The sequence below is a fragment of the Colias eurytheme genome, chromosome 12, assembly GCF_061535395.1.
Source record: "Colias eurytheme isolate Ceu_HAF_F1 chromosome 12, ilColEury1 Martin Lab GWU primary, whole genome shotgun sequence".
In the NCBI taxonomy this organism is placed as follows: Eukaryota; Metazoa; Arthropoda; class Insecta; order Lepidoptera; family Pieridae; genus Colias; species Colias eurytheme.
Window position 1 is genome coordinate 9,856,402 of NC_142991.1, and position 27,631 is coordinate 9,884,032.

General features: G+C 33.0%; 2 protein-coding genes across 5 annotated transcripts in view; both read left to right on the forward strand.

Moving 5' to 3' along the window:
* nebu (solute carrier family 2 member nebulosa) overlaps positions 1-19,941 on the forward strand; it is a 56,569-nt gene extending 36,628 nt beyond the window's left edge. For 3 of the 4 annotated variants that reach the window (XM_090108119.1, XM_090108117.1, XM_090108120.1), the window contains exons 2-3: positions 16,656-16,770; positions 17,776-19,941. In XM_090108119.1, coding sequence (XP_089964245.1) covers positions 16,680-16,770; positions 17,776-19,139 — 1,455 coding nt within the window. In that variant the 5' untranslated portion in view covers positions 16,656-16,679 and the 3' untranslated portion in view covers positions 19,140-19,941. Of the gene's footprint in view, positions 1-15,583; positions 15,770-16,655; positions 16,771-17,775 lie in introns of those variants that run through there. The other variant, XM_090108118.1, reaches the window with a different exon arrangement.
* On the forward strand, positions 13,264-14,742 carry LOC149904234 (uncharacterized). The gene has a single exon (XM_090108142.1). The coding sequence runs from the start codon at positions 13,267-13,269 to the stop codon at positions 14,725-14,727; it is 1,461 nt and encodes a 486-aa protein (XP_089964268.1). The 5' UTR covers positions 13,264-13,266; the 3' UTR covers positions 14,728-14,742.
* Positions 19,942-27,631: the final 7,690 nt, after the last annotated feature.

Here is a 27,631-nt window from a genome sequence, read left to right on the forward strand (position 1 = left end):
TTCATTACTCATAAATATAATTACTAATTGGAATTTTTAAATATTTTATTTACTTATTTCTCGTTCATTAATTCAATTTATGTAAGCAAAACGTTTGTATGATTATAAATGGAATGTCGTATAATCCATACTAATATTATAAATGCGAAAGTAACTCTGTCTGTCTGTCTGATACTCACGCCTTAACTACTGAACCAATTTGCATGAAATTCGGTATAGAGATATTTTGATACCCGAGAAAGGACATAGGATAGGTTTTATCCCGGAAATCCCACGGGAACGGGAACTATGCGGGTTTTTCTTTGACTGCGCGGGCGATGCCGCGGGTGGAAAGCTAGTTACTAATAAACTAATAATACTATTAACAACGCTTATGCTATGTTATAAATGCAAATGTTTGAAGAAGTGTCATATAATGAGAATTGTATACCTATGTAATTCATAGACGCAAAAATACTGAATCAATATTAAGACGATACACAAAAAAAAATCCACTGCTTGGCGGGCGGAGTCTAATAGCTCGCTATCGCGAACGCGGGTGTGCGCGAAGTCATTCTTGCAAACTCGCCGCGCTGCCGCTGGCCGACTCGGGACAAACATGTATGGAGTCGTCATACAGTTATAATATTGTTATACATTTATTCAATTGTTGATTTATTGGTTTTATTTTCTTGCTTATAAACAAATAATCTTCTTTCCAACAACTACTTAGACATTATTAATAATTATTATTATTTCGTAATGTTTACTTTATTACAAAATAATACATGTTATAAATAATCTTTAAAATAACAAAAAATATTGTTACTCTGAAAAAATGAAATGGTAATCAATAACGCGGACTACTGAATTGATTTAGATAGAATTTGATGCTGACGTAGATATTACATCATGCCCAGAAATGAAAGGTACTATTTCTGAAAGAAGTTATAAACCCTAATTCTTCTCAGTCAAAGTCAAGAGTGGAAGATATCACTAATACAGTAAAACTGATGCGAAACTTTGGATGTTAATTTGTATATTTTTTTGTTAGTTGTTACTTAATCACGTCAAGACTACATTACCAATTTTGATAAAATATAGCTAATTACCTGGATTTACACATAGGATACTTTTTATCCGAACTGAACACTTCTGTGGGATAAAACAGGATTCACGATATAACCTAATTCCAAGCGGGCAAAGCCGCGGTCGGAATGATATTTTTTTAAATAGAAAAATTGTTTAAAAAAAAAAAACAAAATATATTGACGCATGTATTTATTTTTTGCACTCTATTATAATTGTAATTATTCATTACAAATAATCAAAATAAAATAGCCAGAACAAAGTTAGGCCCTGGTAGGGTAGGTAGGCAGGTACAGCAATGTGAGACGAACACTGGCTTATTTATACCAATAATAATGTATTATAAACATTAAATAAAGTTTACAACAAAAATACATAATATTAGCTAATGTGAAAACGAATCAACCAATCAACCCACAACAATTAAATGTGTACACAAATATTCATCCAAATCGGTTCATGTGATTAGGAGGAGTGACTGCAGCGCCATCTTCCGGGCCCAATTGTGTTTCCAGATCACCCAGGAACTCAATTTAATATACTTACACAAAATTTTTCGAAATTAAAACTCACATTACTATGTAAATATGAATATAAACCTGTTTTAGTACTAAGCAATTTCCCGCACAGGTGTAGTAAGTATAAATGAAATAAATATCAACATCAAATTCTTTATACAACATACTTATCTACCACCTACTAAGAAATGTAATTCTTGACATTTTTTCGTATTTTTTTTAAATATAATACTACTCCAATGAGCTCCTGTTCCATATCACGTCCGCCATACTTCCACTAAGTTCACCATGATTTTTTATTTCTTTGCACTTTGTTGCTTTTTGCTAAAAATGGAATCATGCGATAAAACCAGTAGAACGTTGATAACATACATTTTTGACTGAATAAAGGTACTTACGAAGGAGTGGGTTCACATTGTGAACAATCAGTGGGTTTATTTTCCTTCTGGATTCCGGATTTCTGAAAAGATTATCTATGCTATAAATGAAAAAAATCTTACACATTCGTTATGTACTTAAAACAGGGGTACATATCAAACATCGTCTATAATACAATTATCATCAAATTTAAAATAAAACCAACTTCTTCATTAATTTGTTCCAATTGTAAGCATTCTTTTTTCTCCAACCTTTATGTTTCTTCTTCTTATTTTCTTTATTGTCCCCATTTGTCTCATTTTGTCTTATCGTGTTGTCACCCTTTTTTACGATTGCGCGAGCGACACAAGTTCCCCGTGTGACGGCCGTAGCGGGAATGACTCGTGCAGCGATCGGGGTAGGAAGGTACAGGGCGGCTCTCGCTATATTGGCTGGTCGCGCGCTAATTTCAAGTATTTCTTGTTTATTTCAAAACCATCGCATATTTCAAAATTCTAAATCGGTAGACGTATAGGTTGTATATTTTATAGTTAATATCCAAAAAGTCGTAACTTTACGTTTGTTATTTTGAAGATGCCAGAGATTATAAAAAAATAACAATGAGAACTTTGTATTTTTTTTCTATCGAGAAAATATCATGGAATCATGTTTCTAAAACGGTAGACGTATTTTGTTACTATTGAACTTTCTTGTCAAGAATTTTCATCACGACAACTTTAATAATATAAAAATTACGAAGGTTTGAAAAGGGCCGTAAATGTTAGAAAAATTAATTCATCACCTTAATAAAAATCTGCAAGAAAATGTCGAAGAGTCGCGAGCAAATTGCAGGTTACAGTAACGCCATATTTTTTTAAACCATAGGCTATAGAATAGATAATAGCCGGGCACTGCGTGAATAAATAAAAAAAAAGAAAAGAACGCTATTTAAATGTTTATTGTTCTAAAAATTCAAATAACATTAGATTGACACTAATGCGTGTTGAAAATTGATTTCCGTCTAGAAACACCGTGGTAGTTAAAAAAATGACTATTCATAAGCACTGAAAGTTTACATAAGTAAGTTTTCAAGTTGAGTTAAAGAATTTGGTCGACACATTTAATTTTAGTAAGTACCTATGGTACTTATACCACAGATTAAATAGTTACAATTTAAAAAACCGCTTGCGTATCTTATTAGTAATTATTATTCACAGCACAGATAACAGATAACATAATCACTCAATTATAAAAATATTTTCTAACCAAAAATTACTCTATTTTATAGAAAATTATTATAAAACATCAAACAATTTAAAGAGAAATTGTTATTTTATATAGTTACTCATACATTTATGACTCTTTGTTTGAATTATGTTCATTTATGTGAATACGATTGGATTTAGTTACGGTTATCTACTACACTAAAAGCCTAAGCCTAAAACATAAAACATTACTAAAGATATAGTTATCAGCATTGTTATATAGATATGCAATACGTTTAATTGTGTTATTATCACAAACAAGGAGGCTGAGCATACCTTTTAAATTAAAAAATATACGTCCTTTGGGATAGTTTCTAAACGTAAAAGTGGCCAACAGATTTTTTTCTCTTTGCTTTTTAAATTAAATAGAAAAAAAAACAATATCACGTTTTCGTTTGTTTTGGCGGGAAACGAATTCGCGCGTCGAATTTCAGACCTAACAATATTTTATATACATTTCAAACTAAGAAAATTGCAAACTGCATTCCATGAAAATATCGCTGTGAAGTTTACAAACATAATACGTGATGGTCGACTGTTTAATTCATAACATACACGTTTTAAAAACACGTGGTAGGTATGTATTTAATTCATTTGACACTGTCGTAGAACTCGTAGGTAACAGCTGATTAATGCTACTTATAAACTTATTAACCTTTGATTTTACTTATTAATTTATTATTAATATTATTGTGTAGGTAAAATATATTATACATACGTCATGTAATGCAATGTAATTATTATATTCCCCGAATAACGTAGAGATTGTAAAAATATATTGCTTTTTAACGTTACACCACAGACTAATAATAATATACTACGTGTTACACGTTATTATAATATTATGATTATTGAGTAAAATCGTTCTAAGTATGTAATTTTGCAAATAAATTAACAAGGGTAAAATGTGATATTTTACAATTATTTAACTGAATATATTATATTATTATGTAAATTAATAAATGTCTATTATTGAGTACCTAATAATAGTTTTGTAAGTAAATAATCTATTTTATCATCATTCTAGCACATGGTTTTTTATGTCCGCTTTTATGATAAATAACGTTAAAACAAACATACGGAAACGGATGCACTAATACCGGAGGTAAGCAACTATCTAAGAACTCGGAATTAGGATATGTAGCACTTAACTAGGTGTAACAATTAGAGTGCATAATTGACTCATATCTTTCTTTGTTCCACTAGTTTGTTTAGATAACATCTCGAATTTCATTTATGCTAAAAAATATGACATCACTACATAGTATAAAACGTATAAAACAAAGTCGCTGTCGCTGTCTGTCCGTCCCTGTGTGTGCTTAAATATTTAAAACTACGCAACGGAATTTGATGGGGGTTTTTTAATAGATAGATTAAAAGATTCTGACATTCTCGATGATTTATATAAGGTTTTAGACGTTTGATTAGGTTTAATTTTAGATAAATCGGGCGAAGCCGAGGGCGGAAACTAGTTTATTTATTATTTAAACATAACAAACAGCCTTTCTTTGTATTCATAAATTTGGGTCATTTGTGTTTCTAGGTACTTACTGAGTTATTAAGCTATTGCATAGCTTCTATCTCGGGCCTTGAGCGCGGGGACCGAATCCAAAAATTTAGTATGAAGGCATAGCCACAGAGCAAGTAATATAGGGCATAGCATGCAATGCAATAGCTTTACCGCGGCAGTCCCCGAGCGAGTGCCACACGTCTTTTTTACTAAACGATCTAAACCGAAATGTTCATAAAATAACAATTATGGTGGTTGTAAATGATGCAATTTAAAATCTGTTGAAAGAGGGTTCTAATATATTGCAATGCCTTTATGTTCTAGACCTAACAAATGTATTTTAACACGTTTTTTTTCATCTGCGTGTTTGTATGTAACCGACTCTTTTATTAGTGTTTTTTGAACGCGCTAATCGCAGGAACTATTGGTCCGATTTGAAAAATTCTTTCGGTGTTAGATAGCCCATCCATCGAGGAAGACTATAGGCTATAATATATCATCACGCTAAGACCAGCAGGAGAGAAGCCATGCGGGTGAAACCGCGGAGCGCAGCTAGTACCTAATAGCTTCAAAAGAGTTTCCGCTCACAACTGGGAACCAACTTCCTCATTCGGTGTTTTACAACAAACATAAAAACATTTATGTTCTTTTACATACAGTATTTGCATTCAACATTTATCAGTAGATAGGATTAGCCTTTTATAGCACAGGCTGTAGTGCCCCTATTTCTAACTAGCAATCAAAGTTTTTAAAATATGCGGCTGTACGTAAAATTCATCTGCTACCCGGAAAATATAAATGACAACCCAGACTCTAATCTACTCCTGTGGCGAATTTAATCCAGATTCGATATGTCGTTTTTTCGGGAAAGATTAACAAACATTCATAATGTTAGAAGAAGATATCCCAATCTCGTTACGTTGTTTTGTAATCAACAACAAATCAAAGAAATTAATCAATAAATGATGCATTTCAAAAGATTACAATCTTTCTGATGTTATTACTACCATTGTTTACTCATGTTTTTCCCCGCTATAATGAAATAACATCTAAAATAACACAAAAATATAATACCTACGCAATTCGTGTACATGAAATGGATCGTTGAAAAATCATAGAGTTGGAAAATCATATAATCGGCGCCTATCTTGAGATCGTTTGTCAATCGAGTCAATCGTCTGTACGAGTGCGTCAGCCTTGTATACAAGTTGCATTTTTGTATTGATACTTTACGTGGAATTAAGTTATTGTTACTAATTGTTATTGTTGACTTTTTGTTGCTGTTGTTTGCTAAGTTGGTATTTCTTTAGAAATTTGCGGCACGAATTAAGGGGGGGGAGGGGAGGGAAAGGGAGGGGGGAGGTAAGGGGAGACCCCCTATAAAGTGGGGGGGTGCGGAAACCCCCCCTTCTATTTTTTTTATATTTTTTTTTTGAGATTATATTTATACTAGCTTTTCGGCCGCGGCTTCGCCCGCTTCGTCTAAAACATAATAAATTATATACTAAAACCTTCCTCTTGAATCACTCTATCTATTAAAAAAAACCGCATCAAAATCCGTCGCATAGTTTTAAAGATTTAAGCATACATAGGGACATAGGGACAGAGAAAGCGACTTTGTTTTATACCATGTATGTAGTGATGTAGTTAGAAATATATCGAAGATTATGGGCTTTCTTGACTGCTCCGGCGCTGCAGAACGTGGTGCTTGCCCCCGTGTACCTCGTTGCAGGCAGGAGTCTTCACTCGCCTTCGTAGCTTCGGCTTTTTGGTCGCCTTTGGCGACCAGCCTCAGCCACTCCGGCTCGCTTGACTCTGCCTGCTCCTCAGCACACGCGGGCGCCACGCTCCTCCGCGCCTCCGACTTTTATAATACACTCTAGTGTATGACAGACAAGTACCACGTGGAATCGGGGTGGACAGATTCGGTTCTGTGATTAACAATTTGTGTGCAATATACATACAATAAAAACATTTTTTTAAATAATTATTTATTCAAATCTTGTATACATGTTTGATACAATTTACAATGGCAATGAATGGATCCATTTTATTTATTCCACCGAGCGTCTCCACATACTCTATAATATTATCACCGAAGTTTGCTGGGTGGTTATAGTTATCTTTTTTAAAAAATCTTTTTACATCATGCCACTGGGATTCAAATGGGTCAGAGGCAACAAATGGGTTGTCTGGGTCTGAGTGATTAACTTTTTTATGAACATATCCATATCCCCAAACAATCATATGCTCGCCAATAATCCATATGAATTGTTGTCCACTCAGCAACATGCTTTTGAATGAACTATGGTTTTTAATATGTACATTAAGACATTTGTTATCTCTTTCAAACACAATTCTTGTAGTTTTGCCAATGTAACTCAAACAATTTTGAACATAATCTCGAAAATTAAAAAAAAAGATTTCTCTGTAATTACATGTTTCCTCACGAAAAGCCGCTAATGTATGTTTCGGGGCATCATTATCGATCGATAAAAATTAAAATCGCGCCGAAATTCGTGCCGCACGTTTCTAAAGTCAACCCGCTAAGTTTCCTTAGTTAATTGTTGGCGAAATGCCGAAAAAACTAATTTTGGTACTTTATTCAAATCGATTTCATTTCCATATAAAATATTATCGATTATCGGAAAAAATTGATATGATTTCAGTAAAGACATCTCTACACGTGTCAAAAATCGATGTGTCACAGAAATCATCTTAGGTGGAAAGGACTATAAATTAATGTATTGTCATTTGTCACCGATCCTTGATAAGTGTTCAATCACTGTTCAATGTTTGGACTAAATCTGTCCGTCCGTGCGTCCGAATCGAGTAACAGGTTACATACAAACTCAAAGATAAACAAACATAAATGTGTAAAATTATTGAAAAATACATTTTGAACTTTATAAAAAATATTTAAGTAGGTACCTATATTATTTCGCGTACTTGTCTAATAGGCTTTTTTGAATTAATTCATATACTGAATATTTCATACAAGGCCATCTAGATGCCATTCTAGACCCAAATTACGCTAAGCTTAGTACTTTAATTACCTATTTTGTTAAAGTAGTATGGAATGAGTAATGTAGTATAAGTACCAATAAGTAGGTACGTAAGTTTGTAAAAAACGCAACTTTTGCTAATTAAAAAAATGTTATTTCTGTACAACTAGCATTCCGTTTACGGCTTTACTTGCGGTTTCAAAATTATAAACCTTTCTACTTGAACCACAACTATTATAATATAAAAATACATGGAAATCTGCGTAGTTATAAAGACCAGCTACTTTGTTTTATACTATGTAGGTAATTATATAGAGATATAAAATGTACATACATAGTTTCAGTATTATATAAAATAGGGTATTAACTATCGCTCTACTAATTAAAAGACATTAAGACGTAAACATTATCATCAATTTATTGCAATCGATCAAAGAGCAATGAGTAACTAGAAAAACAATAAACATCAAATAGGTACCTAGTTTTCATCCGCGTACTTACTTATATTTCTTCTATTATATGAATATAATGATACATCATAAATAAATAATAACTATTATATTCTGAAATTAATAACCCAATAAAATGAGTTGCCATTTAATAAAAATTTAATAAGTTCGATGACTTAGAGTTTTTTTACAAAGGTATATCTGATAAATGTTATGTAAAGATACCTCTTATCTACTTATCAAAAAGTACAAAGAGTTTTAAGTATCTCGTCAATAATAATAATGATTATTGACTCTACATTCTATTGTAGTATCATAAAATAAATATATGTGTATGTTTTATAATATTACGTGTATAGAAAGGACTTGTAGTATGTTTGTTTAGTAAATATTTAATTGTCACACACGTCAAATTTATAATTAGTTATTAGTGCTTCACGGATCTTTTGGCACATGGCGAAATTGTGAACTAATCAAAGCAAGATGAGCTTTACAGGACGTTCCTAATTTCCCTGAGACAATTTTGCGGAGATTTTTGCATCGGAAAACCTTGTTTCCCACATATAAATTAGTGGCTTCGTATATCATTGCTTTCGTATAAAATAAATAATATGCTTTTGCACGCCTCATAAGCGAAGCGTTGAGGTGGGTACTACTGTCGCTTCGCGCAAAACATCTGATTTTTCAAACTTAAAATGTCTTTATGTATCATACATTGCACTTGTAAGATAATACATACACACACATATTAAGAAAAAACACTATTTTTAAAGTTCATGATATTTTTGATGTCATTTTTGTTATTTAAACTAGTTAAAAAACAGTTTAAAAAAGTTCTGTCTTGGACGTCCGTGTGTCTGTATGTGCGGATCCTTTTTCTTGTTAACACGATAGCGACCGAAATACTTTACTAATCGAGTCTTTTTTTTTCTCTTACGCTTGAGTATGCTCAGGAATAGAACCCTTTCATTTTTCAGGGTCTGATTCGATGTGGTTTAATTGTTATTAAATAAAAAAAAAATAATAATTAAAAATATTTATTAAAAAAAAATTATGAGGCGTGCACTTTTGGATTTTCCAAATTATTTATTTTATATTTGTGATATGACTGCAATAGACCCCAACATGAGTAGATAAAATGAAAAGATCGATAATGGACCACTGACCAAGTTGCATTATGCATCTGATTCTCCGTGATAAACTTTCAATTTTATCTGTTTCCATATACCTAAGTGTTTTATTTTCGTCTCAGTACTGTCATCCTTTAGATAAACCTAAGATCTATCGATAACTTATCAACATTTGAATTTCGACATGCACTTGAGAAAGATTTCAGTGTAAGAGAAATGTTTGGATCGGGTTTTGGTGCCGGTGTGGGGATCGGGATCTTCCCCTTTAGTCCCCCCCTCGCGGCCGGGATACTAACTGCGAATTTATTCACGAATGTTACCACGAATATGAGTTCTATGGGTGGCATGCCTGTGCGAATACCTATGGTAATGTTATATTTTGTTTTTCTTATTATGGTTACAAGTAGTGTTTATGTTAAATGGAAATTATCCTTCAAGGCCTGGGGTAGCCAAAATAGCAATTCGTAATATAGAGTAATTAATAACTTAGTAAGAATTATATATTTATCTTTTGAAAAGGTAGTAATTATTAGAACCGCGTAGCGTTTTTGGAGCCAGCGTAAACATTCCAAGTGTGCGTTATTTCATAATGACTAGGTTATAGGTACTAAATACTAATCATACCTAGTATGAATTTTTAAACTATATATAACTCAGAAAGTAGTATAATATTCGCGATTAAAGAAAAAAAAACAACATTTAAACCCCTTTGAAGCTCCTCTTTTCAGGTTCTAGTATCTGATTTAAATTTTCCACAAACCTTTATTTATTTTGATCGTACTTGTTTTTTGACATTAAATATCTTTAAATGTCAAAATGTTTTTCTCTTTTCATTGTTATCAACATAACCAAAACTGATAAGACTATTTCGATCGCTACAACAGTTATCCTAAGATAAATAAAATTATAATCTTAAATAATCAGTTCATGAGATGAAACAAAGAGGCTATAGAAATAAGATAGTTATTTGTATTCATAATTCATACTAACCTACGTCTTGACTAACTCATCCTCATTTACATATTTATTATCATTTGTTACTTGAAGGTGTACCTACTTACTCTTTATTGATAATACCATGATAATACGTTAAATAAAATGTACGCGGATGTTTTTCCTTAACTGCTTCGCTGAAAGTAATTAACTATAGATTGAAATGTCAAACATTGAGAAGGCGCGTTTTCTACATAGAGATACAGAAAGAACTTTACTCGCGTTTTTTATTTATGGCGGTATGCGAAATTTTATTTATGCTTATATAATCTTAATTCGCAAATTCATGTATAATAAATAAAAATATAAAGACAGATTTTCGTCAAGGCCTCGGACGCTATTAAAGATTACATTATATTCTTATAGGTTTCCTATCACCATTTATACATATTCTTATAAAAGTTAAAGTATCTAGAACTTAGAAGGTACAACATGTAAATCCAAAGACAGTGGAGTGAATATTAAAACACAGGAAGTTGTAAAACAACATATTTCCGTTGAGACGTTTTATTTTCATCACCTTTCAGTAGATACGCAATTAATGCTGTTACAAATTACAATCAAATACTATTCTGTACAGATTACTATTCAGATGATGTGCTGAAATATTCTAAAATATTTTATAGAATATATTTTAACAAAAAATATTTTTTAACGATCCATTTTTTAAAGCCTTTTTACACGCGCTAGTAAAAATTACTTACAGAAGTTTCTAATGAATGACATCATAAGAATCTTCTATAAGCATCGCATGAACCAGCTAACTAGTATAATATTATATAAACCATTATATTATTATGCAGTTCATTTAACTGCACTTCTATGTTTTCAGTACGTTTAGCTCATGCGTTTTGTATATTATGATACTAGCCGCCAGCCCTGGCCCGCATGGATTGACCCGGGGTAAAAGATAGGTATGTCAAGAACGCTGTAACTTTCTACAGGTGAAAAAAATCAAAAGTTCGTTGTTCGATTCGATTCAGCAGGTTCAATTTGAAATTACTTTTCTTCATAAGCAAAGCATATTTTACTTATTTACCTACCTACTCTATATAATATCTATTGTTTTTCACACAATCTGTTGGTTGCCTGGAAGAGATTACTTGTTAGTAATAAGGCCGCCCTCTGTGTTGTTTGTACTAGTTTAAGTCCTATTGTACCCACTTTTGTTATGTTGGCAGCACAATAAAGTGTTTAAAATAAATAAATAAATAAATACTCTTTCTTTTTATGTATTAATAGTGAAAATTTCATACTTCGTTGCATTTTTTTCTGGTCGTCAATAAATTCCTCAATAACATCTTTACATTCTGAGTAAAACTTATGTACAAACTTTTTAATAATCTGTGATATACAGTCGGAAGAAATAAGATTTATGTACCTTACTGTAGGTATCCGTTTAATTCTACCGGTTTCCTAAGAAGGGATTTATTAGTATTTACTATTTAGTTATGGTCCGTTATGGTAAAAACCACTTGGAATAATCATTTATCACATAAATTCGTTAATACTTAGGTACTTACAGGAAAAGGAAATGTACTAGGACCGGGGTGATCAATATTACCTGCTACCTATTAGAAATTAATGGAAAACTTGGTTTTATCTTCATTAATTTTCTTACTAGTTATGTAGTGTCCATTTATCACAAATAGTTTAAATAATTTAATACGGTCTATGATAAATAGATTACACTATAGATTATACAGTTTGTAATCCTGCCTAATTGATTAAATTATTATTAGCCTAAGTTATTAGCATTGTAAACCCGATTTTATCGACATGCTATCGTTCAAAAACTCCTAGATAAACTTATAGATCTCGAGAGTCTCAAATAAAGATACCTACCTAATGCCAAATGCCTCGTGTCATAATTTTTAACATGCTGAAATTTATAAGTGTTATTTTTCATCATGTTGTTCATATTTTACAAAGTAAAGCATGAACCGGAAATCTAGTATGACATACTATATAGTGCTACAAAAGAATTATTGTATTATATTATCTGTGAGAAAAGTAAGTATGGTCTTTACAAAACCAGTTGTGACGTACTATAGCGGTTACAGTGCATGCAATGTCAAGGGCAGGAAAAATCGCGGTGTTCAAGTACGGTCAAGTGCAGATGTAAAATAATTATGATTCAAGGCTCGTCCAATTGATGCGTAAATACATATTGTTCGAATGCGCACAACTGATTCATTATTTTGTTGATATTGTATCATTTTCCATCACGTTTTGCGAAATAATAGAACTAATAGAATATGTGAAAATTATTCGGTACTAACTACCTTATTGTCGATTTTCCGATATTTTCTAGAATACTTACTTAGTATTTTTTAACGTTGTATTAACATGGAATGTTACATAGAAATTGTCCTTAATTATTTTATACACTGAGTCCTTATTTTTATCATGTTTCTAATAAAAGCATGTATCGTTTGGATTGTGGTCCCATGTTACTTAAATTACTACATCTAATTTTATTGCGCCTTCAAAATATGTTTCGAAGCGTAAATGCTACTATAAAATTATAGGCGATTATTTTATTACTGTAGAAGTGTTTAAATAGGTACGTAATAATATGCTCACTCGTGTAATAAACAAACTAAAACATGTAAAATTTAAAATACGTCAAATATTAAGCTTAAAAGAAATCATAAAATCACTTACAAATATGCTCAATATGTATTACATTTTAAAACGAAACCGGAATGTCAACAGGCAGTTCACTGACAATGACATAAATGAAAAAGCGCGGGAATCTTCGAACGAGCCGGGTGTAATTTTTGAAATTTAATTTGAAAAAAAATTTAAATTAATGTTCAATTGAGTTTGGCTTTGTATATATCTTTTGTTTCCTATATATAAACTTGTAAATTAGTGTAGTTAGTAGTTTTTTTATTGGTAAGTCTATTTTATTCTGATTTATAGTATGTAAAAAAATTTTTGCACTTAAATTTTGGCGGGCTGATCGATGAACGATCCTCCCGACCCTATAGCTTCAGGACCAAGTTTCCAACTTGGTCCTGAAGTAGCTAGTTATATTACGGTTCCAAGTATAGAATGTGAAAACGATTTTGCATTAAAAAATAGTTGGGTGGAAAGCACTCCTAAAAAACGCAGGCTAAGGAAACAGGACAGTGATAGCACTGAGCCTAATAAAAAGTCCAATTCTGATGTTACTTTTAATGAATCCTTTAAGAATGATAATAATAATATGAATGAACAATCGGCTTTACCAAATTTACGTTCAGAATACCTATCTACTGACTCCTTCCCTTATATTGTTCATGTTCAGCGTACAGAGTCAACACCTGGCGATGGAACAACATTGCATCCCATTACTTTTGGTCGATTTTTAAAAAATAACAATATTAAAAATATAGTATCTGGCAGTGTTAAAAAAATAGGGAGAAATCGTTGTATTGTAGCATTTTCAACGCCAAAGGATGCTAATGATTTTATTAAAAATAAAAATTTAGAATTAAATAAGCTAAGTGCAAAAATACCAACATTTAACATAAGTCGCATTGGTATTGTTAAAGGAATACCTTCTGAATGGTCCCAAGAGGAAATAATAGAAAATATTTCAACTCCCGCTGGCTGTGGAAAAATTATAAAAGTTAGAAGGATCAATTATAAGGTTATTATTGATGGTTCCATATCTTGGAGACCAACACAATCTGTTGTTCTTACATTTGACGGTCAAGTTCTTCCTGAACGTGTGTATGCCTGTTATAACTCTCTGCCAGTTAATCTTTACATTTTCCCTACCATCCAATGTTTTCAATGCTGTAGATATGGTCATACTAAAAATATATGTCGTTCCAAACCCAGATGTTATAAGTGTGGTCAAGATCATTCTGGCGACACTTGTACAGTCGAAGAAGATTGTGCATCATGTTTGTTATGTTCAGGCTTCCATTTCGCAACTAATAAAATCTGTCCAGAATTTAAACGCCAAAAGGATATTAAAATAAGTATGTCTGAAAAAAATATATCTTACGGGGAAGCAAGTAAACTTTACCCAAATGTATCAAAGTCTTATGGGGATGTATTAATGTCTTCATCTGCTTATTCAACCACAAATAGATTGAATGTAAATAGTTCAAATTCATCCTACAAAAAGACTTATTTTTTAAAACCAAAATTGCCTCCTAAGACTAATAAGGGTTTTGATAAAAATGCTCATAATGCTATTATTGGGGAAGCTCAGATTCCTACGCCTGAAAATGGCTGCGGTTATCAAGTAGCCCCTAATGAATCTGAAACTTCCCAGATAATGGATATAATTACTTTACTAATCAACACTCTATTGAAAAATAACACCCTGAAACCGTCCAACGTTGCCACTTTACATAAAGTAATTGATAGTTTATTTAGTAATCATGGATTCCAAAACAATACAGTGGAACTGCAGAAGCGTGATACCTAAAAAGTCAGATCTAATTCACATAATAAATAAGCACAATCCTTTTTAATTGCTCTAAATGAGACTTGGGTATAACCAAATCTCTTCTTTCGAATTCCAGGTTATGTTTGTATTCGTGATGACAGAATTATTGATGGGTATGGTGGTGCTGCCATACTTATTAAAAAGTCAATACAATTTAAACGTCTAACATTACCAGCGCACAATAATAAATATGTAAATAGTGTTGGCATTAGTTATAAAAATATTTCAATCATTTCAATTTATATATCCACGGAAATGATAGGGCTGATAGCTTGGCCAAGGATGCAGTGCAGTGTAGAGATATGTAATATGTATCCATACATTAACTACTCTCATGATCTCTTAACATTACCGAAACGATTTCTCTTTGAAGCGTGGAATACGGTCTACGGTGGACAGATACAGCATAAGGGAAGGAATTACTATAGAATTCAACCGGTAATCCCCATAAAACCTTGGTTTGTTGGTGTTGAAGCAAATAAATTAGTTATATCTACAATAAGTCGCATGAGAATAGGACATAATATGTGTATTACATATTATGTTATACTTAGTTTATGTAAATAATATGTAATATTATAATGTAACTTGTATGTATTAATTTTGGCCTAACTCTTCTGATCACCTTGAAAAATATCGTACTATCCTATTTTCCCGTGTATGGATTCCCTAGAGATTCCCTACCTTTTACTTGACACTGGCAAATAGTTTTAGCTTCTTGCCATAACAGAAAAAAAAAAAAAAAAAAAAATGACATAAATTTGCGTCAAATCCCGTTTCATATTTCTTTAATGTCATTTGTCAATTGTCAAACAGAATTGATATCAACACGAAACAAAAACAATGCCTTTTTGTTTGCAATTTTTCAAATATCTTTCGCTCGCGTAAAAGTTTAGTCGTGGCAGGACCTAGATTTTAATATTTTTGCAAAATGTGGTCGAATTTGGGTCGTCGAGACCAGCAGGATGTTTCTGAAACTGAACCGTTGCTTCCCGCTATTCCAGGGCCTAGTTATAATGAGGTATTATTTTGTATTTTAAATTAAATATTTTTATATAACTGTAAATTAAAGTAGGCTATTAAAATTACATGGAAATGTTTGAAGCGGTGTACTGTTTTGTATAATCGCTTTTGTAATAAAACTACAATGCTAATAGTTGTTATTCTATATTTATGTAATTCTTTATTTAATTTATTTCTTTATAATAATTAACTATTAACCACTCACGACAGTAGGAATTATGCTAACAAAATGAAAATAAAAAATGTAATTTATTACATTAAACTCAAAAGTATTATTATGTACACTTCCATAACTTAAATACAACAGCATTTAACATCAACATAAAAAATCTAATTCTGGATGTGATATTTTATTTTATTTTAAGTCATTTATTTTCTAATAAGACTCATAGTTCTTATCATCCAAAAATCTACCTGTATTATGTTTCTAACTGAGACATTTAGATATACATTTTATTTATTATAAGTTATTAATAATAGGCATACATTTTATTTATTATAAGTTATGCAGTTATGAAAATGCGATACAGGTCTATAGTATCATTTGTCACTTTCCTAAACTGAAAAATATTAGGCTCAAAACTCAAAACAAAAATTGATGAACTATACCAATGTGAAACATACCTTGTCTTTATAATACAACTATCCTCCTCATTAAAATTTAATTCATATTTATATTTAGAAATTAAAGACTTTTAACGGATTTTAAACGTGATTTATTAATTCTCTCGTCGGGAAAATAATAGAATGAATAAATCGCTTTTAAAATCCGTTAAAAAGTCTTTAATTTCTAAATGTATAATACTCGCGTAAAATCAAACACTAGAAAATATCATATTTATATTTTATGTTTTTCTCTAATTGAGTAAATCTCTAATTTCCAGAGGGCAGAGGGCAACAACGGTGCAATGGCTGAAGTTGGAGTGTCTCAAGCTGTATTGGTGGAGCCAAGAGGCGATAATGGCCGCAAGCTCCCGCAATACATTGCAGCTTTATCAGGTATGTAGAAAAGAAACTGCTTGAATATATCAACTTACATATTATTTTTTGAAGTGAAACTTCTTTATGTGTGTTGAGAGTAAAATTTCAAGGTCGCGTCATGGGAATACCGTCACGTCACGTAAGACGACGATTTTGGTATCTTTGTATCTTGCCATTAAGAAGTTTCACTTCTGACACGTGTTCTCGGAACACACACTTTTTTGTATGTAGTTTATTTGTTTTTAAGATCTTTTAAAAGATTTTACAAATTAGAAAGGTTGTGAGTATTTAAAATAAGATTCGTAAACTGCTGATGATATAATATATTACAAAGAAATTAAAAAATTTTTTGACCATTTCTCTACTTCAAAGAAAATAACTTATATTTGTTATTACACCATTAACCCATTGAGCCCGGAACGTCCCGATCGGTCCAAGACACAATAGATTTTCTATTGTGTCTGTGGTTCCGGGGCCTGAGTTATTAAATAACTTAATAAATCATTGCCAAAAACAATTTATGTTCCATAAAAATTGTTAGGTACTTTAAATACTCTGACATTAATAACAGCTCTTTACTTAGTCTTATTAACATCTAAATAGGTATGAATCACACAATAATTATGTCGACTTTATGAGAACAATGGTAATTTCACGTAATTTTTTTAAATATTCGTGTTACTTGTCGTATTATAACCTTGGCATAGCAGAATTAATTTATGGCAGCTTGCTGTGCTTTGTGGTGTTTTTAAAATTACAAAGACGATAGATAATAAATGGTGATTCTTTAACATTTTTTTTTGTTTTCTTTTCAAAAAAATATATTCAGTATAATTTTTTAGCAAATAACAGAAATATTCAATCCCATGTTAGTTTAAGATACCTTATAGATTCTCTTCTATACGCTGTTCTTGTGTACGCGATTCAATAAATGTTCTAAAACTTACACCACAGCCCAATTTGCAATATACCCTCATATTTTTTTTTAAATATTTTATTCAAATTATGATTATTCGTTTCCAGCCACGCTCGGTGCCTTGGCCGCCGGTTCTATGTTGGGCTGGTCATCACCAGTCATTTTGAAGATTACTCAAGACAACAGCACCGATTACAATTTCAGTGTATCCGAATCCCAAGGCGATTGGGTCTCGTCACTGATCAATCTCGGCGCTGCAGCTGTGTGCTTTCCGATCGGACTTATCATGGACATTTTAGGAAGAAAGAAGACCATGTTGTTTCTAACTTTGCCGTTCACTTTGGGCTGGTTGTTGATTACCTTCGCGTCCAATGTCGGCATGTTAATGGCCGGGAGATTCATCACGGGTATAGCTGGAGGGGCGTTTTGTGTCACAGCCCCAGCGTATACAAGTGAAATTGCCCAGGATTCTATTAGAGGCACGTTGGGAAGCTACTTCCAATTGATGATCACTGTCGGTATATTATTCGCGTACGCGGTTGGAAGTTACACTAGTGTGTTCGTTTTCAATATTCTCTGTACGTTGATACCGATCGTGTTCGCGATTATTTTCTTCTTCATGCCAGAAAGCCCTAACTTCTTGGTCGTTAAGGGCAGGCATGGTGAAGCGAGGGAAGCGCTGATCAGATTGCGCGGAAGGAACTACGATGTGGACAGCGAATTGAGCAATCTGCAAACAAAGGCCGAAGATGCCAAAAACAACCCAGTTTCCTTCCTTTCGGCGATTACTAAGAAGACCGCGTTGAAAGCTGTGCTCATTTGCTACGCTCTTATGTTGTTCCAACAACTGTCGGGTATCAATGCGGTTATCTTCAACACGTCGAAAATCTTTACGAGTGCTGGAGCGGCTATCGAACCAGCCATTGCTACGATTATCATTGGTGTTATTCAAGTATTGGCGACCTTTGTATCCAGTTTAGTCGTCGACAAATTGGGCAGACGTATTCTTCTGTTGTTCTCCGCTTTAGTTATGTGCATATGTTCAACGGCTCTCGGAGTATATTTCTTCCTGCAAGACACTCACGGTTCATCCTCTTCAATAGTGGAAGCCTTGTCGTGGCTGCCTCTATTGTCATTGTCACTTTTCATTATCGCGTTCTCACTTGGTTTCGGGCCTATTCCTTGGATGATGGCCGGTGAACTGTGTTTGATCGACATCAAAGCTTTCGTCGGTTCGACAGCAGGAACCTTTAACTGGTTGCTCAGTTTCACAGTGACTAGCACGTTCAACTCTCTAAACAACGCAATTGGCTCCGGACAGGTGTTCTGGCTCTTCGCCGGCATCATGGTCATTGGCTTCATCTTCATCTTCTTCATTGTGCCAGAGACGAAAGGAAAGAGTGTCGACGAAATACAAATCATGTTAGGCGCTGAGCCTCAATCGATTGCTCCTATGGATGAAAAGAAATAAATCAAGCGAAAAGACTGAAGTATTTTTCTACAAAATGGCAGGTAGTTCGCAATTGGATATTTTTAGACGTCTTTGGTAACACAGGTGTGCTTCGTAAGTTACGGTTTAACTGCTCCATTACCAAAGATTCCCTCGTTTCGATTTGTTATTTCGTCGACACGTTAGCTTTAAGTTATAGCTCTGTGAACTAGTTTTAAATTATTTTTATTTATCGTAGTCGTAGTGAAACTGAGTTGCTGCTGTTGAACCGAAAAGTATCTGTATATTAATGAATTTAAAAATATTTATTAACGAATGAGGATAATTAAATTTCAATTATGATTGAAGTTTTTTAATTCACATGAGTTTGATATTAACTATTTAAGATTATTTTTAGTCAATTAGTTTAAAAATTGATGCAGCTAAACGTTTCGTCATATCAAATGGATGTAAATATTTTTATTTATTAACGAATAGTCGTAAAAAGTTCCGGTTCATATTTTATCTGTTTAACGTAAAATATGAAACGGTACTTTTATACGAATAGTATCATTATTCAGTTAACATTGCCATACTTATACTAACATATTTTATATAGAGAATATTGAACATATTGCCATATTTATTAAATGTTTTGTATACAATTTTGGCTGTTTTTTAATTTAGTACTAAATGTTAATCGTAGTAAGTGGAAATGATTGTTTTAAGAGGTCGCGTACCAAGTAAATGTACACTTGTTAAATGCATAGATAAAATTATTGTATTTATAATGTTTATCTCGTACGAAATTCGAACGGTGCATTTAATAAAAATTGTTTCTTGATTCTGTCGTTTTATTCATCACCATTAATTTATATTACTTATGTACTCACCCTTAGACTATTATCTCTGTATTGAGAACTGGATACAAAAACATTTGGTATGTTAAGTACACAGTAAGTATATATATTTCCATGGGTATGTTCCATAAATAGAAACAACATGCTACTAAAACTACAAAAAAATACAAACCAACCTTAATAGACCGGGATCCCTCGCCCTTTTTCGTAAGTGATTACTAACAAGCTAAATTTTCGTCAGTAGCTTCATTTTGACGAGACGCCCAACATTAGCTAGTACAAAAATTTCGTAAGTGGTAGGTAGGTAGGTAATGAGAACATAATTTGTTGATTTAGTGGTTATCAAAAATTCATTACTAACTGGTTTTTTTATTTATAATTCTTATAATAATAATCTAAATTAGCCGAAAAAATATTTGTCCTACAAAATGCTAGGTTTGATCAACGAGGTCCCATTTTTGCAACATGTACTATTTACGAGGTCATGAAAAATTATTACTAACCAGCTGATTTTTTTTTTGTTGGTTAGTTAATAATTATATAATTTAACGCCCACATTGTCCTACACATTACGTGGAACGTTTTTCTAGTCCTAGACTCCTAAGTTGTCCATACCACAGGACCATTTTTTTTATTAGTAACTGTAGGACAAAAGTATCACGTGATACATTAGTGTGTTTTTTATCCGAATAAAACAATGTCCTACAAAAAAACTGGTATGCATCCGTAGTCCTACAATAATCGTAATTTTCCTTTTTCCTATGTGCAACATGAGGTAAAGTGAAAATATATTTATTGAAATAAATCAACTTTATTATGTAACATGCATGAACTATCAGTTTCGGCCAGTTCCGTGATCTGTTAACACGTCCGAAAAAAACCTTTAAAAAAAAGAAACAATGGCTCCTTGTAGTATTAAATGGTGTGGTAAAACGAGTAAAACCTCAAGTTTGCAGAAGGACGGGATTACTTTTCATATTTAAATAGTTTGTTTGCGTATAATTTAAATATTATTACGAACAATATTTTATCGGAGTTCTTTTTACGCTGGTACTGGTCAATTGACAAAGCGCGTCGATTATATTTGCATCTCTTTCTTTCGTATGCACCTGATTACGCATCCCTTTTCTTCTATGGTGTGGCACGTGTAACTAGTGACATACCAGTTGTGATTGTAAATTGTATCGATAATAATAATTATCGAAAACTATTTAGGTTCGCGATTTTATACTATAATTAATGACATGAATGACGTTGCATAACATAGTTATATTATAATATAAAATGTTAAGTTTTTGTAATAAAATAATATGAATACTATAACACTAAAAATGAAAATCGAGGTTAAGCAAGGGGCATAATTTAGATGGGTGACCGATTTTTTGCAGATTTGTTGTTCTTTAGCCTGTTTGTACGGAACTCTCAGTGTCGCGAGTCCGACTCACGCTGGCCTTATTTTTATTAATATGTATTAACATCGTATTCAATTTCCAATGATAAAGTATGTGTATACAAAATACCTATATCGATAAAGTATGTGAATACAAAATATATCGATAAAGATATCGATATACAAATTTACTATGTCTCATCTCTAGGACATTTGGTGACCTTGAATTAGCCAATGAGAATGCAGCGCCCCGCTTCACCATACCTCAAGTTGTTGACAGATTGAACTTAGTACATACAAGCTAACATTAGGCGTCTAGTGGTTGTGTGGTCGATGTTTCAGAGCGTCCAACACGTGGTCAACAGAAAAAAACAGCACGGTTATAGTCGGCTTCAGCATGAGTAACTAAACACAGTACGCAGCATCGCGCGCATGCGTACTAATATAACTAAACTCCAATAGAAAAATGTACAGAATGAATAGATTTTTATTGTTATGAATTTCAAATTCCATTGGAGGATCAGCAAAATATACCATGCAATTTGTAGGACAATGTGGGCGTTAAATTATATAATTATTAACTAACCAACAAAAAAAAAATCAGCTGGTTAGTAATAATTTTTCATGACCTCGTAAATAGTACATGTTGCAAAAATGGGACCTCGTTGATCAAACCTAGCATTTTGTAGGACAAATATTTTTTCGGCTACTTTAGATTATTATTATAAGAATTATAAATTAAAAAACCAGTTAGTAATAAATTTTTGATAACCACTAAATCAACAAATTATGTCCTCATTACCCCTGTTAGCTACCACAATCGAGCATTTTCGTAAAGGAAATTCTTGGGCGTCTCATTGAAACGAAGCTACTCACGAAGTTTCAACTTGATACTAATTATTTTTACATCTAGTATTTGTACTACAACCTAAGAGTGTCGGACTAGAAAAACGTTCCACGTAATGTGTAGGACAATGTGGGCGTTAAATTATATAATTATTAACTAACCAACAAAAAAAAAATCAGCTGGTTAGTAATAATTTTTCATGACCTCGTAAATAGTACATGTTGCAAAAATGGGACCTCGTTGATCAAACCTAGCATTTTGTAGGACAAATATTTTTTCGGCTAATTTAGATTATTATTATAAGAATTATAAATAAAAAAACCAGTTAGTAATGAATTTTTGATAACCACTAAATCAACAAATTATGTTCTCATTACCCCTGTTAGCTACCACTTACGAAATTTTTGTACTAGCTAATGTTGGGCGTCTCGTCAAAATGAAGCTACTGACGAAAATTTAGCTTGTTAGTAATCACTTACGAAAAAGGGCGAGGGATCCCGGTCTATAAGTTTTCTGAAGGATAATAATACTGTGATCTCCAGGAAGTGATTGTCTAGCTTTTTTTTACTTAGATACATTTTTTAAGTGGTACTACCATAGAAATCTAAATAACAAGGCACTAGAAGTGTTATAATGTCATATTTAGTAGAAAACCACTGTCGCCAAACCCACACATTTAAACCGATAACTAGACAGTTCACACAAGTAAACTATGCCTTTTATTGGACAGCTTCATTTTAATGAAAACTAACTTAAATAATAAATTTCGCATTTTAATATACACCACTAGTTTTTAATCAGTACAAAAAATTTTACAGGGTGTTAAGTATCTTTAACCAATCATACTTGTGTAAGAAATAATTAAAAACACTAACAAACAGAAATGTCCCAAAATTGTCCACATAAATATGTAAAAATTGTTAAACCTAAATTTAATCAATGACCCACACTAGGTATTGTGTTGTAATTTTCTAGCGTACGATTTCGAGTATGTCCGTCGCACAGATCCATTGATAAATTCCGGCAAACTCGCGTCCAAGCTCGCCATTCGCCCATTCCTCACCCCGCCACCCCCTTTCCCTCTGCGGCCTGCGCCCGCGTCGCACCCCAACGGCCCCCCGCCCCAACGCGACAAACAGTGCCAAATTGTTAGCGGAAGTGAAAACTTGCTTTTTTTCGTCGCGTTTGTTTACGTTCTTCCCGGTACGATGTCATATCAATTCACATCACGGGATTATGTACTTATGCTTCGTGCGTTCTTTTTGAGTGGAGAAAATGCGAGTGCAGCAGTACGTATGTACAGATAAGAAGTACCCGAGTCCCGAACGCTCGATCGCCAAATGTACGAACCGTGGTAAATGCTTACCAGCAGGCGTTGTCACAAAATGTTTTCGTGTAATGTACTAGCGTATTTTGAAGAGGATCCTCGACGTAGTACGAATATCGAATAACGCTGCGGTTCATGAATTTCCCACAGCGGAGTTTGGAAGTCAGTGGATCGGTCGAGGCGGGCCTGCAGCTTGGGCTCCTCGCTCACCTGATCTCACACCCTTGGACCTCTTTTTGTGGAGTGAAATTAAGTGAACAAAAGTGAGCCGGTTAGTGTCGAACAATTAAAACAGCGCATATTGGATGAAGTGAAAAGACAAAAAAACGTAGGTACTTCTCTCGTTAAAAAACAATTTAATAAAACGTTCACGTCTGTGTATTGACAATGGTGATGGACATTTTGAAGGACAATTGAAATACTTGTAAGGTTAGTTAAGATTATTGTAAATACCAGCTGATTCTTACTTCTTAAATACGCCAAAATCGTTTTTTCTTTCATTACAGATTAGGTATTGTAAAAACAGCTGATTCTAACTTCTTAAATACGCCAAAATCGTTTTTTCTTTCAATACAGATTAGGTATTGTAAATAGAGCTGATTCTAACTTCTTAAATACGCCAAAATCGTTTTTTCTTTCAATACAGAATAGCTTATTTTATTTTGATATTGTTTGTTTTGTAATTACATACCTACGTACCTATTTAATTTATTGTAAAAAGTAATTATGCCGGTCCTAAGCCTGGATGAAGTACCTATGAAGGGGAGATTTGAATTTAGGAATTAAACTAAATAAAGTTAGTAACTACCTACATGTCTTGTTTCATTTTATTGTCCAAGGTTAGGTAATACTATCAACGAATAAGTCAATGAACTCTGCAATGTGTCTATGATTTTAGTGAGACTTTCTTAAATAAACAAATGGTTATATCTTTGCTATTTATCGATATTATGTAATTCTTACATCATACATATGATAATAATGTATTCGCTAATATGTCCTTAAAGTTTTTGTACTGATTAAAAACTAGTGGTGTATGTACCTACCCTAACTCACAACTTTACTGTTTATTTTAATATAACATCCCTAGGTACCTACGTAAGATGTTTTGTTTCCTTTTGCTTAAAAACTTCAAATACGAAAAAATTCGGCTATTCGACAACAGAGGGCGTTAATTTTTGATAGATTTAACTTGGAACCTCAATGCATATAAATAAGGTGGAAATTTCATTCACGTCATTCAATGTTCATTCAATGCTTTAGTGATGTAAGACATCACCAGCCTTGTTATCGATAGTTAAGTGATAGTTAACAAATAAGAAATATATATGTAGTTGTTGATTTTAATACAGTGGTAGGCTCATCTCGTGAGCCCACGGCAGACTGTTCACTGTAGGTAGTGTTGCCGCTCGATAGTCCACTATCGATAGTCTATCGATTAACTATCGATAGTTGGGGAAAAGCAATAGTATCGATAGCACTATCGATACTATCGATAGTGTCGATACTATCGATAGTATCGATAGTCCTATAAGCGTAAATACTATCGACACATAGCAATACCATCGATAGTATCGATACTATCGAAGCTCAATATCGAACGAACTATCGATACTATCGATAGTGTCGATACTATCGAAGCTCAATATCGAACGAACTATCGATACTATCGATAGTGTCGATACTATCGATAATATCGTCCCATCGATAGTGACCTTTTTCTCGATAGTATTGCTTTATCAATAATATTATAGTGGATGACAGAGAACTAGATGTTTGGTTATAATACTTTTCAAGTTATCTATTGGCGCTTTGTACAATCCATTTTTTTTAGTTCGTTAATTCGTAATCCAATAAGCCCATTGACTGACCCATTATACCAAGAAATCGTGAACAATACTATTGCACAATTTACTACTATCGATAGCTCAAAACTATCGATAGTATCAGTACTATCGATAGTATCGATTGTAGTTGCAATATTCAGTAGCAATAGTATCGATACTATCGACAGTATCGATAGTATAGCAACTATTGGCAATCAATACTATCGATTTTATCGATACTATTGCAGTTCATCAATAGTATTCCATGATTAACGCTATCGATAGTATCGATAGTATCGATAATATCGATACTATCGATAGTGCTATCGATATTCTGACTTATTTTCAAGGTCAACTATCGATAGTCAAACTATCGATAGTTCGGCAACACTAACTGTAGGTATTTATTATATACCTACCTAAGAAATAAAAATATGTTATGTACTTAAATATTTATTTATCTATATATACAAATAATTAAACAGTGTCTGTGCATTGTATAATATATTTTTAAAAAATGGAGGGGGTTTAGAAGTGGAAACTTAGTATAAATTTGAAAATCTCGAACACCTGATGCAGAACCGCGCCAGACCACCAAAACTATAAGAGTTATAACAATAAAGGCCGCTGCATACGTGACGGGATTTTACCCGGACGGGACGTGACGGGAAGTTTTGGAAACATCGTTGCATACAAAATGTATCCAAATACGCATATGTCACGGGAACATCGACGGGACGGGAACGTGGACGGGAAAAATATCGTCGCCGACGATGTTTAGCACGTCCCGTCCCGCACGTGCCCCGTCCCGTCCGTGATTTCGCTACGTATGCACAGTCGCTCCGTTCGTGCCGGAGAGATTAGTAGTGACGCCTTCCAAGTATCGAAAATGGACGACGAAAAACTAATCGAATGTGTTCGCTCATATCCAGCGTTGTATAGTATAGCGAACCCACAATATTTAGATATTTAGATATTGTGGTATTCCTAACTATACTTAGTCCTTTTCACCTATGATGATTCCTGTGACACTTCATCGTGTTCTGAATTACGTAGGTATTTTATGTTTAAAATGCCAAAATAATTTTAGTGCATAATATTTTTGTTTTATGGCGGCATTATTACCAAAAATATAAAAATGAAACATCTTAAGCTTATAAATCAAAAACAGTATTGTTTAGTTTAAATTCAAATTCAAATTTCTTTATTTGCAGAATGTAGATTACAAAGATGTTAATGTTTTCTTGACGGTCGTAGCTTCTTCGTCATCTAGAGCAATAGCAATTAAAGCCAATTCTTGAATTGAAAAGTCCATCTTTCTTTGTTCACAACACTAGCACGTTAGATCAGAATCACGTCACGGTGCGTATGCGTTTGCTCCACGTTCCCGTTGTGAACGAGGCAATCACGTGCCCGTCCCGCTCACGTCCCGTCCGAGGTATTTTCCCGTCACGTATGCAGCGGCCTTAATTGTGCCATAACAAAAATCGAAAGTATAAATTTGAAGATCTGAAATGTACTGCGAGCCCTTTTACACTATAACATAGGAAAGAACAGAAGACTCACAAACTTTCGCATTTATAATTGTATTAGTACCTAGTATGTCCCGAATACACATAGGTAGGTACAACAAAAAATTCAAAATCAATTATGTACTTAGAAAGTGAGAGTAAGAGAGAGTGTTGCTGGAGTACGGCGCGAAGAGATAGAACAAGAGCACAACGAAAGTAGTTTATATTATAGAGATTTAAAAGTTATTATGCTATGTTTTTTTGTATTTTTTTATGTATGTACATTGTACACCCATTAAATTAACAAATTTTTTTCCCAGTCGCGGATATCCATTTGTCCTTAATGTCAGGACATTGTGGAAATCTACAAAGAATATATTTAATATAAAATAGTTTTGTCAACCTAAACGAAGAATGTCCTTTACATGCCATAGCAGGTAATGTAAAACACAAAGTAAGTACGTATGTAGTTATGTACTTTTATATATTTATAAACAAAACGACTGTTACTCATAACATGACTGTATGAACATAATACTTTATGTAAACAAAGATTCCTTTATTAATAGGTATAACTAGCCTGCATTGTGCATTATTAATAACAAGCACATAATATTATTATTTATGAAAGGCGAATAACCTCGCAATTGAAATGGAATTAGACCATTTTATAGTAATGTACACAGGTAACGTACCTATCAGTTGAATATTAGCTCGATTAGGTACTTATATACCTGTTGATTAGCCTAATATTGTGGTGCAATTGATAAAAG